At 41.1% G+C, this 14060-nt stretch overlaps 1 protein-coding gene across 2 annotated transcripts in view; it reads right to left on the bottom strand.

The window, feature by feature from the left end:
• Positions 1-14060, bottom strand: part of exoc2 (exocyst complex component 2) — a 340160-nt gene that overhangs the window by 112231 nt on the left and 213869 nt on the right. For both annotated transcript variants that reach the window (XM_028803998.2, XM_028803999.2), the window contains exons 19-20: positions 12708-12767; positions 3380-3441 (exon numbers count right to left, since the gene is read on the bottom strand). In XM_028803998.2, coding sequence (XP_028659831.1) covers positions 3380-3441; positions 12708-12767 — 122 coding nt within the window. The remainder of the gene's footprint in view (positions 1-3379; positions 3442-12707; positions 12768-14060) is intronic.

The raw sequence follows: 14060 nt of genomic DNA, 5'->3' as shown, positions 1-14060 counted from the left end.
CGGGAAGTGCACCCACAATCTTCCAGCAGCACTACCACTGCGCCACCTGTGAGGACGTTGTGCTTTCTACGCTCTTATTACCACAACTAAAGATACATGTACTTAAATGACAGCATGAACTGCTTGTAGATAAGGTTAGTCTTTTATTTGTGTCAACATATTGCAGTAGTTTTATTAAAAATAAGTGTTGGTCGTTCTAAAGCCGTTCACATGTGAGATGCCCGTGCACTGTATCATGCTCGGGAGCCCGGGATTCCTGGGAATGAAATGTGGGATTCCCAAATTCCCAGGAATGGATAAACCCGTCCGGGAATGGATTCCCTAGTGACGAGCAAGTGCCTCGTGCACAGATTGTTCCTGCCTCCCGCAAGATGCTTGCTCCGCCATGCACAACCGTCGATGAAATAATTTATTGTAGTAGTACTGTCTCTTTCAAACATACTAACCCCCAATTCTTATCCTTCCTTTTCTTTCTCCAAGTAACCAATCGCCACACAATCAGCTCTGTAATAGATGTTAAGCCATCTGTAAGCTTAGAATGCCGATTCTTCAAAACTTTTAAGGAACACTGAAATATCTTCGTAGTAGATGTTTAATTATTCTATCCATCTGTCTTTCCGCAGTGTCGTGCCAGCCCCAGCAAGAATACAGCGCAAGGCAGGAACAATCCGTGAACGGAGCGCCAGCTCCTTGCTAGCGCTGCGGCACCGTGTCCTCACATGTTTAATTATTAACAATATAGATTATTTAAATGAAGTTAAAGTTTTATCTGTATAATATAATAAACATATTTTGCTGCATTTCATCTTAAAAATGAGATCGTCATCATATGTAAATACACGCTTTATAAAGTGGTGCAGGTTGTGCAATATTATAACTGTATCGCAAGTTTACAGTGAGGTAATTGTACTTGTAAGTACAAACAGTTCCATAAGGACCACTTGATGGATTGATTGAGTGCGTTTATAGTTCTTGGGATGAAACTGTTTCTGAACCGCGAGGTCCGTACAGGAAAGGCTTTGAAGCATTTGTCAGATGAGAGTAGTTCAATAGACAGCATGGCTGAGGCAGCGTGTGCTTGATGCTGTATACCGATAATTCCGAGTGGTGCAGTGAGAGTAACAACGCTAAAGCAGCTATGGTATTTGGAATAGTTTGGCCATTCTGTGGACCATTATATTGTTACAGGTTAATTACAATCAGATGCCTTAAACTAATAAACAATATGCGGTTAATTTCAGTGTATTTATAAAGCCACGTCAGGGATGTGGATCTGAAAAAGAAAAGGGAAACCACACTGGAACAGTAGCACTGCTTTGACGCTGGGTGCCGCCAGTTTGCAAAACTGAGCGGAGAACTTGCGTATGCCAGGGTTTCATACATTGCAATTTGAGCATGGAAACGGGCTTAAGCAACATTTTTGTACATACACACCATTTATACATGAGGCCCCTGGAGCTCTCCTTTGTCAAAATGCCCCAATGTCATTAAGCAGTGTGAAAAAGAAAAGAAAAAAAAAAAAAGGAGTTAAAACATCATTATTGGCCAAATCTGAAAATAAACATGATAACTGATGATAAATTTTCTTGTGTTTTATAAAAATGTTCATTCAAATTAATGTTTCATTTACAGGTTTCTGTTACTGGAATTCCAGAGGGTGATTGGTGCTGTGGCACTGGGTTGTGTGCTTCATCAGTTGTATAATATTGTAAATAAACGTGTTGTGGTGCTTTAAACATGCCTACCTGTCTGTGTACGGGCTGTTCCCCACAGGGTATACACTGCATTTTACAAATCAGGTTTCTGTGAATAACTGGGTTATTAAAGACCATGTAAACACACTGAATCATCGACCAAAATACTATTTTCCATTTAGTTAAAAAGCTGAAATTTGTCAGGATGGTACACCTCTATATCATATACTAAAATAAATGCACTCTGATCTCCAAGGGTGACATACACCTCTGTGGGTAGTCCCCAGAATCCTTGCTATCATATACTAAAACATGCTACAATTTCCATGGGGGGCAACTAGACTAAAATGTCATGCACTGAGAGGAGGAATATGCTTTTCTTATACCTTTGTTTTTTTCTGCTTGCATCTACCTATCTATATCTATAGATATCTATATATACTGTATCTATATCTTTAGATAGATATAAAATGGCAAGGAATGTCCATCTGTCACACAAAAACTCATAAGCCACTTAGTCTTAAAGATTGATCTTTGTCTCAATCCAGAGCTTAGGTTGTGACACTTGTAACACAACCCATCAATTAGTCATTTGGTATACACCTTGGCTATGAAATTTGGCTTTGAGTCCTTCTCATGGTAAGCAGGTGTGGAAGCACACCTTCGCTAACAGGAAATCAATGACTGTACAGACACAGTGATGCAAGTTGCACTGACAGTGAAGCACATTGGACGGGCCAACTGATTGTTTGCAGCACAACAACCTCTGTGCAGTCATGCGGTACTGACAGTAAAGCACATTGCAGTGGTCGACCAATAACCAAAAGTTTTACACTGTGATGGCAGAACAAATCACACAACATTAGTATCATAAATGCAAGTCATTCACTTAGTCACACATCATGCAAAAATCGAAGAACTAGAGGTGCGCGCTTCTTTCACAACTTTGTTCCCAGAAAAGACAAGCACCCGGCATATAAATAAATAAATAAAAGAAAAAACAGCATCTTTGTCAAAAAAAGAGTTGTGGTAACATTGGCTTGCAGTGAAGGATACTGCAGCAACCTTGATGGAGTGACTTGGGATGCTGTGCTTTGTGAGAGGCACTTTGAGAACTATAGGTCTGGGTGTTTATAGTTCACATTAAATGACACATTTTGGATTTTTTTTTGAAGAAAATCTAAACTTTGACTTGATCAGGTGTTGTGATGTTTATCTTACTTGCACATAAAAAAAGATTCAGGCTTGCATCGCAAGTAGCATGATGTAAATACTTATCAACAGGTAATTCTTCTACAAGTCAGATAATTTGCCAATACGTTTATTTTGAGCAGAATGATGTCAATTCCATGACCATCCCAGGTGTTTTGATGTTTTTCACGCCAATCCAGCTGCATTCTCCACTTCATTTGTCTAGGACCTACAGTAACCGTCATCTATTTTCTCAGAAGAAAATTGTTATTTTCCTACTTCTAATTATTCAGCTTTCAGTTTTATTTTTTTCTCAGAAGTACTTAAACACATTACTATCAATCAAAATGTTCACTTTAACATTTTATGCAATTCACAACCATCACATTTTTTTAATTATAAAACACATTCACATTTATTTTTATTCTGCACCTAAATAAAGTAAAAAATAAATATTGTATTAAGACAATTTTAGAGTGCTTAAAAATACGTACCGTGATGTGTCAATGTCACCATCAGGTTTACTGCTTAACTGTTCCATGCAATTTACAAACACCTGTGTAAGAAACCAAAAGCAAAAAGAAAGATTTTTTTTTATAATTATGAAATGTAAAAATTGTAACATTAAAAGAAACATGGGTTATCTAAACACTCAAATAAAAAATATATAATACTAGCCTGCAAAGACAACATTTTTGAATGCAGCTTAAACAACTAAATATACTATACACTTAAGGCCACGTCACACTTAAAGACTTTTCCAACAATATCAAGTTGGAGGTATTCAGGGGCGCAGTCCCGTGAATGCCTGTTGTATAATGGGACATGTCCCACAACTCACTCCAACTAGTCTGACAAAATCAAACCTGTTTAATTTGATCTTTATTCATAACGGCAGATTTGTGTGCATGAGAGCTCACAACCAAAGGATGCTCATCCAGAAATACAATGCATTTAATGCAGCGATGAGGAAGGTGGGGGGGTGGGGGTTTAGATCTCATAACTAGATGAGAAACCTATCTGTCTGGTGTCTCCTGTTTAACATACCACAACAGAACGGAAAAAGAAAAAAAGAGTAAACACTGCAGCTGACTTTGCTGCAGCTGTTTACAATTTGTACAGCATGTTCTCTATGTGGCAGCTCGCTATTGGCTGCCAAAAACAGGGACAATATGACTGTGCTGGAAGGTCAGCAAGCAGTTGGTAAATGTGATATGCTCAACAATTTCCATTTGTATAAACTGATATAGTCCATCGGCAAGTCTGACATACCAAATGAAAAAAAGCTGCATAATGTGACATTAGCTTTATAATAACTACTAGCCAACCCGCAGCGTACCATACGCAGCATAATGAGGCCGCTTTTTTAATGATTTTTAAGCACAAGGAAAAAAATTAACATTTGAAAAATCCATAATTTAATAAACCACCAAGAAAAGTAACATTGTAACAATGCACGGAATGAACCAACATACAATTGTCCGTGACTGAAAACTGGAGGACCGCCGTCGCACCTTCTCCTCCCAGAGCGAGGGACAGGGGTGGACGGCGCTCGGGCGCGGAGGGCGGAACGGGAGGAGAGGGGAAGGACGCCCATTCCGCCCCCTCCGTCATGCTAATCTGCTGATTTCTCGTTCAATATGCACTGCCCCCAACTCGTCACCTGAGTCGTTTTCATCTTTGCACAGTCCACATGCACCTGTGAGTCACGTAGACTTTTCATTGTTCTTTGTGGTTCTGACTGCTTTTCTATATATAGTCCACCAAGTCACCCGACCATGGTAGTAGCAAGGGGGGGGTTGTGTACAAAGGGCAGGGACGTAATCAGTGCGAGCGCATGACCCGCACTTACCGGGAATTCCTCGTTCGTGGGGAACAATTGCATGCCCTGGCTTCCAGCACGAATGGGGTTCAACGGCTTACCCACGCCTCTCTGCACTGAGTAGACACACGTTGATCCATTCAGTGTAGCGCGCGTGCAGTTACCTGATGCAGGAATCTGTATAACATTGAAAAAAGTGTTGTTTTCATGAAATACATTTGAAGCGATGGCCATGGAAGGCAAATGAACAGTCAACGCGGCTTACAGCTGGATTGATGCCATGTTTTATGTCACTCGACCATGGTAGTAGCGGGGGGGGGGGGGGGGGGGGGGGGGGGTGTGTGTGTAAAAAGGGCAGGGACATAATCAGTGCGAGTGTATGACCCGCACTTACTGGGAATTCCTCGTTCGTGGGGAACAAATGCAAGCCCCGGTTTCCAGCACGAATGGTGTTCAACGGCTTACCCACGCCTCTCTGCGCCAGGCAGACACACGTTAATCCATTCAGTGTAGCGCGCGTGCAGTACGGGACATCCAAGGGCATCACAGACCTGTTAATGCTCAATCTCACACATAATTATTTATTGAATGCTAAACACTTCCGGAAAGACACAGTTGTCTAAAAGGGGTTGATCTGAGGATACAACAGTAAGTGAATGAAAAGATGGAACTCTGGAGAGAGCAAAATACAACACAACAGCAAACCCGCGGCATAACAAACGCCGCATAATTATTTATTGATTGCTGAACACTTCTGGAAAGACACAGTTGTCTTAAAGGGGAGGGTTTGAGGATACAACAGAAAGTGAATGAAAAGATGGAACTCTGGAGAGAGCAACATACAGTGAAGACTGGTTTTGGCAGATACAGTCATATCTTTTTGAAAGTTTGTCCCTGTGCCTTATTAATTGTCAGGGTAAAAGTAAAAGGCAAATTTGAATCTGACGGGGTCAGGCATATCCGGGGAAAAAGGACAGTTTGTGAGGTAACAGCTGTGATAGTTTTACACTCCAGTACATTGCGGTGAATGGTGGTAACAGACAGTCCATTGCCATTACAAAGACCTTTTGCAGGCAGGAGGTTTCTGAGAAGCATGATGACGGATCCAATTTTAATTTTGAGTTTATGTGGAGGCATGCCAGTAGGAGTAAGACTATTAAGAAATTCCTCGGGGAATGAAAGTTGATCTGCAGGATCATCTGTGACGATGGAGTCCACGCTCGTGAAAGTCACCTCATTGTTAGGGATAAGTTTTAGCACTTGCTCATTAAGGTATAGCGAGTCTTCGTTGGTGACACTTAATATAGCTTGCGTGCTGAGTTGTTCCAGAGTGACAGCTGAGAAGTCGATGTCGCCATACAGTTGTTGAACGGGATCAGAAATTAAAGGAAAACAATGTGAAGGCAATGTCACAGGTGTTCTGTTTATCCCGTCTCCAACATCGAGGAGCCATTGTGAGAAATGTTCTTGTTCAGGAAGAGCTCTCATATTTGTTGTCAATGTAAGAACATGCATGTGACGCCACAAAGGGTGCTTGTTAACGCAACTGGCGACAGTAAGCGCACGGGAGCCACACATAATGACGGGGAGAATTTGTCGGAAATCTCCACCCAATAGTATTGTTTTGCCTCCAAAAGGCTGCGTGTCACCCGTGAGGTCACGTAATAACCTGTCAACTGCCTGGAATGCGTATGGTGTGTCATTGGCGCCTCGTCCCATATAATAACTTTGGATTGTAGAAGATGTTGAGCATGTGGTGAGGAAGGTTTGATGTTACATGTGGAAGTAGTATTCAGCTTCAATGGTATTTTAAAAACAGAATGGGCAGTTCGTCCACCCGGTAATAATGTTGCAGCTATTCCTGTAGATGCTACGGTTGTAGGAAAGTCTCCCCTAGCTCTGATGGTATGAATCAGGGTTTTGTACACAAAGGTTTTCCCTGTTCCTACAGGACCATCTAAGAAAAAGCATCGGGGATGGGAATTGCTACATGCAGCGTGTAAAACAGTATCAACAGCGTGTTTCTGTTCTGTGTTGAGTTTGTCGTAGTGTTCTATAGCGTGTGAGTGTTCAGCCTGCGCGTCGAAGGTGGGAGATGAATGACACAGTGGAGGAATGTCAGTGGGGGGTAGGTGTAATTTGTGCAGGTTGATGCCATGTGGTTGCAGCATGTCATTAATGTCAGCGAGAGCATACATGCAAGCGGTGGTTGTGGAATATTTTGTGATAAAGTCTTCGGAAAGGGAGAGTTTATGCGTGTCTCAAAGGTGTGGAAAGTTGTGTGGTTCACCAAAGACACAGATGAAAACGAACATTTCTCGCAAGAATCGTGGCATTCGTATCTGGGATGCCTCTGAAAGAGTATCATGCCATATCTTGTCGTCTTTAAGAAGACCTAATTCTTGGCAAGCTTCTTTGAAAGTGTCACATTCGACACCATTGACTGTTCGTAGATGGTGAAAACTTGTGACACCCACAGAACGGGTAAGGAGTAGTCTGAGGTAATAATGTTCGGTGTCGTTAATGGCAACAGCAGGCATTCTACTGATCACTTTTGTGCCTCCTCTGATTCTCTTTTTCCATTTTCCAGAGGATTTTTGAAATGTGTAATGTTGTGGAACATCAGTGTAATGTAACTCTACAGCTTCAGGATCTGTTTTGTTGAGTTCAAACCATGCTAACAGCATAGTGTTTTTGTGGGGGTGTCTTTGGAGCGCTTGTTCCTTGTGACCCTCATGAAAAAAGATGATTTGTTGTTCCGGCAAATGAACTGGTAATCGGGTAATCACATGAGATTTTTCTGAAAGGCTGTACTCGTTCAAACGCCACATAGCCTCAGGAGCACTAACATACCTACCGTCAAGGAAAGTCTGTATTTCGTCATGTTGAAAAATATCATCGTCTGGATCCCTGTGAAGTGCAATGGATGCAGCATCGTGTCCTTTGTACACATACTTATAAAGATACTTGATACATTGAATGGACGCGTAAACTTCAACGTTAATATGAGCATTGAATTTCTGAGAAAGCCACGAATTGTAAGGAACTATCCAACAGTTGTCGATATTGTATTTGCCAACAACGGCAGTTCTCCCTTGTCTTTGGCGGTATATGGGGTATCCTTGTGTGTTTTCTTGAATCTCCGCATTGAAGTCTTTCGGGAAATTTTTGGTACACGTGCCATCTTTCATGCAAGGTGATTTGGAGTTGAGCGTGCCGCACGGACCATGCACCATGCATTTGGTGACAATTTGGAAAAGTCGAGGGTGTATTTCAGGATTTGGAAGCTCAGCGCAGACATATTTGTCTATATCATCCTTGGTCCTTATTTTGGATTGTGAGTCAAGTGTAAGTAACATATGGCAATGAGGCAAGGCTCGTTTTTGGAATTCAATGACGAATATGTAAGCAAGAACATTGCCGAAAATATTCTTTTCCAGAATATCTGTTAGAAAATGTCGCAGTTTGATATGAAAGACGCGAGCAATGATGTCAGGTCTGTGTTCTATTTGCTCATGATGGGAAATGGCGTTGCAGATTTCCGGCGAAGCAGGATTGCAGGTGAATAAGTCAGGCTTTCCACATTTGCGGACAATTGCCATCGCGTCTTGGTAGTTCTGTTGCATGTACCTTGGACTGCCTTGAAAGGTAGAGGGAAGAATGATCAATTGTCCAGGGCGGAGGTCATGGTGATGTGCTTTCGCAGTGACAAAATCCATAAGTCCCCTGTATTGCTATACACGCAAATCTTGTTGATGTGACCGAAGGTAATGTAAACGCATGCCTTCTGTTCTGACATATGCGTCGACGATGTATTGCTGGAAGTGTTTGCCACTGGAATGCAAGACACTAAATGAAGATCTCATGGCAAGCCTGAAAGCATAAAATTGGAGCTGTGTGACTCGCGTTCTTTTCGCGGTTCGCTTTTCCTCAACATGGGTCAATTGTATGTGCCAGCCTGGATCTCCGTAAGGGAATAGCAGTGGATAAACCATGGGGTCACACTTCATATTGAGAACAGAGATACGCTTGCAAGCATCTCCCCTTGGATATATGCAAATGTCGCATTGTGCAGGAGGTTCCCCGTCTTCACCTACAAAGATAGCAGCAACATCAGTTTGACAGGACGGGCGATATACCTTCTCATATCCAGACTTGGATTTTCCATGAACACCATTCATACAGCAGTAACAGGGTTACCGTGAGTGATAATGTCATGCATTTGCATGTAAGACTTTGCGAACGGATTAACCTGTTGTATCATGGTGTCTAGTTGAAGCAACAAAATGTCACTGCAAGTGCTATTACATTCCTTTTGCAAACGTTGACTGGTAGCATCAGCAGAATCGAAGATATATAGCTGACCGTATTGTGTTGACGTGTCAGGATTGGTATATAAAGGAGAGACCTGGTGATAAATTTGACCGTGGATTCTGAAAGCATACGGTCCTTGTCCAAATGGTTGAGCGATGTGTGCGCCCATTGACGCGAAAGCTAAAGCAGAGTTGTATTCCTTGATGATCACAGTAATTTCGGGACAGCGGGTTCTTGCCAGTCAAGAGGTCTTCTAAAAAAAAGAGGGGGTTTGGATAGCGGTGGCAAAGACACCTTGCCGGCATGACAACACTTAGTGTAATGTCCGGATTTGTTGACCTCTGCTGGCCAATGAAGAGCATTGCAAGAAGCACATAGTGCGATAGGTAGGCCAATGTTATGTTTTTGGACGTGAATGGCGGTATCTTCTTGAAAAGCTGCAGAAAACTGAATGCGATGTTTGTGTATGAACGATTTAGTGCTGTGTTGACACTGAAGGGAATTGGAATGAGTTGTTTCGAAGCATTGCTGGCAATGTTCACATTGCATAATTCGTTCAGTGGAGTGTGTTTTTAAATGCATGTTGAGATATCTCTGCACTCGGAACATTTTTGAACAAATCAAGCATTGAAAGATTTGTTTGGAATGCATTTGTTCAGTGGAGTGTGTGTTTAAATGTGCTTTGAGAGATTTCTGGCACGTGAAGGTTTTGGAGCAGTGTTGACACTGAAAAGAATTCATCAGGGAATGTGTTTTGAGATGGCTAGTAAGGTATCTGTGTGCGTGAAAGTGTTTGTCGCAAATTTTGCATACAAATGTTTGTTTTGAATGGATCTGCATATGGTTGTGGAGATCCATCTCACCTGTGAAGTCCTCGTTACAAAATGTGCAATTGAAGGTGAGATTGGAATGAGTTTGTAAGTGTTTCTTGAGAGCGCAAGTTGTTTTGAAGCATTGCTGGCAATGTTCACATTGCATCATTCGGTTAGTGTTGTGTTTTTTTAAATGTGCATTCAGATATCTCTGCACTCGGAAGCTTTTGGAACAAAAGGTGCATTGAAAGTCCTGTGTGGAATGCGTGTGTTCAGGGGAGTGTGTCTTTAAATGTTTTTCAGGAAGAGGAGAGTGGGCAGGTGATGTCATAGTGTGGCGAGCAAGTGGGTGTGCACCCTGTGTGCACATACTGTCAGCGTCAAAAGATGTCACCAGAAGGTTATCACGTGTGTATTTGAGAGGCATGAGAACCTCGTAATGCCCATGATCCAAAGGACCGCTAAAGAGCAGAGATATGGAGAGACGTTGGGCCGGATTGTAAACTCGAGGAGAGGCATGAGGACGTTCTTGGAAGTAAATGGTAATAGTAGCTGGAAGGATTTGGGACATTGCCACAATTTCTGCCTCGCCACCATAGACTCCGGACGTATTCATGTAGTCAGCGTATTGTTGAGCAGACTGTATAACAATGCCTCTGTGACTAACAACAACAGACACCATGTCGCCGAAGTTATCCCAATGTTGGCAAACAAAGCCAACAGCCATGTTGCAAAGTTTGAGAGCAACAGTTTCGTCAATGACATTTTTCCAGAAAAACCCGACTGATAGAAACAAACAGTTACCTGATGCAGGAATTTCTATAACATTGAAAGAAGTGTTGTTTCCATGAAATACATTTGAAGCGGTAGCCATGAAGGGCAAATGAACAGTCAACGTGGCTCACAGCTGGATTTGGATGCAGCACAGACCAAAGCGAGTGAGTATGTGTTTGATGAGCTGTTCGAGTTGGCGGGCAGTGCTCTGAGGTGCGTTCCCTATCATGTGGGAGGAGGGGTAGAGTTTCTGGGCGGGGCTTCGTCGTTCCTTTCCCTTGGTTTTCTATGGTGGACACGGTCGGGTGTTGTAGCCGAAAAGAATAATGAAAAGTCAACGTGGCCCAGAGGTGCATGTGGACTTGTAGCACAGACGAAAGCGACTTACGGGGTGGTTGGTGAGTTGTTGTGTCCGGGCACATGAGCAGGCAGTGTGAATGCCTAGAGAGCGAGGGTGGATGCAGGCCGGGGAATAAGGAGTGTTGGTGGGCAGGGAAACATTTTCCGTGTTCCTGCAGGACCATCTAAGAAGAAGCATATTTGTCGCGGATGCGGTGGACGCGGGCCGGGGAATAAGGAGTGTTGGTGGGCGGGGAAACATTTTCCGTGTTCCTGCAGGACCATCTAAGAAGACGCATGTTTGTTGTGGATGCGAATTGCTGTATGTAGCATGTAAAACAGTTTGCAATGGTGCACGCGGTCGTGCGTCGTAACTGAAAAGTCAACGTGGCTCAGAGGTGCATGTGGACCATAGCACAGACGAACATAAATGACGGCGTGTTTTCCGAGGCGTCGTGTCCGAGTTGGTGTGCGTGGCTCTGCGAGTTGTCGTCGAATCCAATGGTCTTAGAGCTGGTGGGCGTGGCTGTCTTGCGTACTTTCCATGGGTGTCTACTTGTCGGCGGCTTAGTGAATTATATATATAGATTTTAGTGCCATGGCAAATGTCAGGGATGAATCATGGCTATTTCAGCATATTGGCATTCTTTTATCAACATCTGAATGATATCTGACACACACTACTTTACAGTGAGGCAAGAAAATTTGGATATAAACCATCACCTTCAAATCTCACAATACTAAAATCCTCTTTTGTAGTTTGTTATGGTCTCTGAAAGTAAGGTTGAAACATGTGACTGAAGCTAGGGAGTTTAGCTCACCTGGTTTCTTGTATATTAGTAGTGGTTGAGGCAATTAGGAGACTGACCACACTTTGGTGCAGGTACATGAGCTGTAGTTCTGAGGACACTGCACTGAATGGAGGTATCAGAACAGAAACTATATTCCTGGACGCATTTTTGATAAATTCTTAATCAACATCATATCTATTGTAATGTGCTTTGGGTAGCAACCAAAAGATTAAAGTTCTAGGTTTACGTGGATAAAACTGGGTTCCTGTTTGATCAGCTTAAAATGATATCATCTATCTGGGAGTATTTAAGGGAAAAAAATATTTCCTTCTTGATCAAGAGAGGTGAATGCCTCCTGTTTCTTTCAATGGAAGGTGTACTAGGCACACACTACTACTAGAAAAAGAGCTAAGACATGCTAGAGAGGAGAATATTTCTTAGTTGGCCTCTAAGTGGCAAGAATTTACTAGAAAATGATGAAGGCTGTTGTTGGGATCTGAAAAGCTGGATCTGATCAACTCATTCTGTTACCACCATAAACATCATCACAAAAAATGAGTATAAATGCCGTGAAATACCTTTAATTAAAATTGTAAAAACTTAAAAATTATGCTTTGGCAAGTGTATGCCATCGAATTTTGCAATAAAACACCAAGAAAATGGACTTTCAACCTGTATAAGAAATCCTTTTTTTTTATTTTAAATTTTACCTCAAAAAAAGGGTAAAGTTAATTTATAACTTGAAATCAGCCAGGTGTAACTGAGTTTATAAGTGTGTGTGCCCTGTGATATACTGACATCTTTTCTAGGGCTAGTCCCTGCTTTCTGTCTGTTGCTGCAAGACCCAAGCTCTGTGCCATTCAATACTGGATAAAGCAGATTCAGAAAATGATAGCATATACGTATATATATTCATCATCGTATTTAAAATAGGTTTAGAGATAGCCACTGTACTGTAAAGTCACTGTACCTTCATAATTCCGATACAAAGCTCAGACACTTGATCTTGGGCTCTCTCTTGTTGAAAAATCTAAAGGAAATAATTAAATGTAAAGGCATTTTAGAGGAATGTCGACATATTCTGTTGTTTAAAACCTTATCATAATAACAGAAAAACAGGAATAATCAAAATAATGAATACTTAATCAGTAGCAAATAACTGACAAAAACATTTTAAGTTATAAAATGCACACATTGTAACAGTCTGTATCAATACACCCCCATTTCTGTATTCTTGCAAATCTTTCTCCAAAAGTCCTCAGTTTCAATAAATATTTAGAGTTGCAGTGATTGCAACTTTTTACATTATATACTCAAATCAATTTCAGAAAGCAAAATAAATAAATATTTGAATTTGTTTTAATTGATAGAAATCCAAAAAAAGGCTGACAAAGCATTTGAAACCTTTTGAAAATCATCCTCAAACCAAGTACACAGTGTAACACAGCAACACTTCCAGTTCAATCCATTTAAATTTATTATCATTAAAATCACATCATGTAGAATTTTTCCATATTGAGTATACTTTTTATTTAATTTACCTGAAATAACACATTTTTACCAGTGCAATGGGCACATTACTGCAGCTATAAATCTTTAAAAATAGCAGATGACACACAATAAAAAAAACATAAAAACTAAGTAGAATGACACTAAGTAGTCCCAATGTGATGAATAAGTAGAGAAAATTGAACATATGTTTAAAAATCAGTATGGATTAGTTCATGCAGTACTTCCACGTAAATTACAGTTTAGTTATATTGCAGAAAATTACTCAGTGGAGGATAATACAGTAGAATGCAAGCAATTGTACTGTACGATAATACTGTATATAATCACATACATCAACTTACAGAATATATTTCTCATGTACACAAATAAATATTGAGTAAAATGAACATGAAATTGAATCAAGTGAACAATTTAAATCATATTTAACTTATAACAAAACACACTTGGTCAAATGAAGTAAACAAGCTGTATACTGTAGATAGACAGATTGGTACTGGGGTGGCTTGATGCCTCTGTCCATGTTGACTTTTACATATGTATTGTGGCCAAAGGTGGCCACTTTTCACATTTATTGGGAATGCACATTTCACAGACACACGTCCATAACAGCCCAAATAAGCGAGCCTGTAGCATTCTTTTTCCCCAATTTCCAGCCTGTACCTACAAGTATAAATACTATTTCTTGCGGTCGGCATGGTGAGATGTAAGCTCCATTTATTAAACAGACACTGCCAAATTTACAGAAAAACCATAAGGATTCCAAACTAAAAGAGAATCTGCATCAGCAATGGAAACATTTTGACCTAATATC

Source organism: Erpetoichthys calabaricus, chromosome 6 (assembly GCF_900747795.2).
Source record: "Erpetoichthys calabaricus chromosome 6, fErpCal1.3, whole genome shotgun sequence".
NCBI lineage: Eukaryota > Metazoa > Chordata > Cladistia > Polypteriformes > Polypteridae > Erpetoichthys > Erpetoichthys calabaricus.
This window is presented reverse-complemented; position numbering and strand designations above follow the sequence as displayed.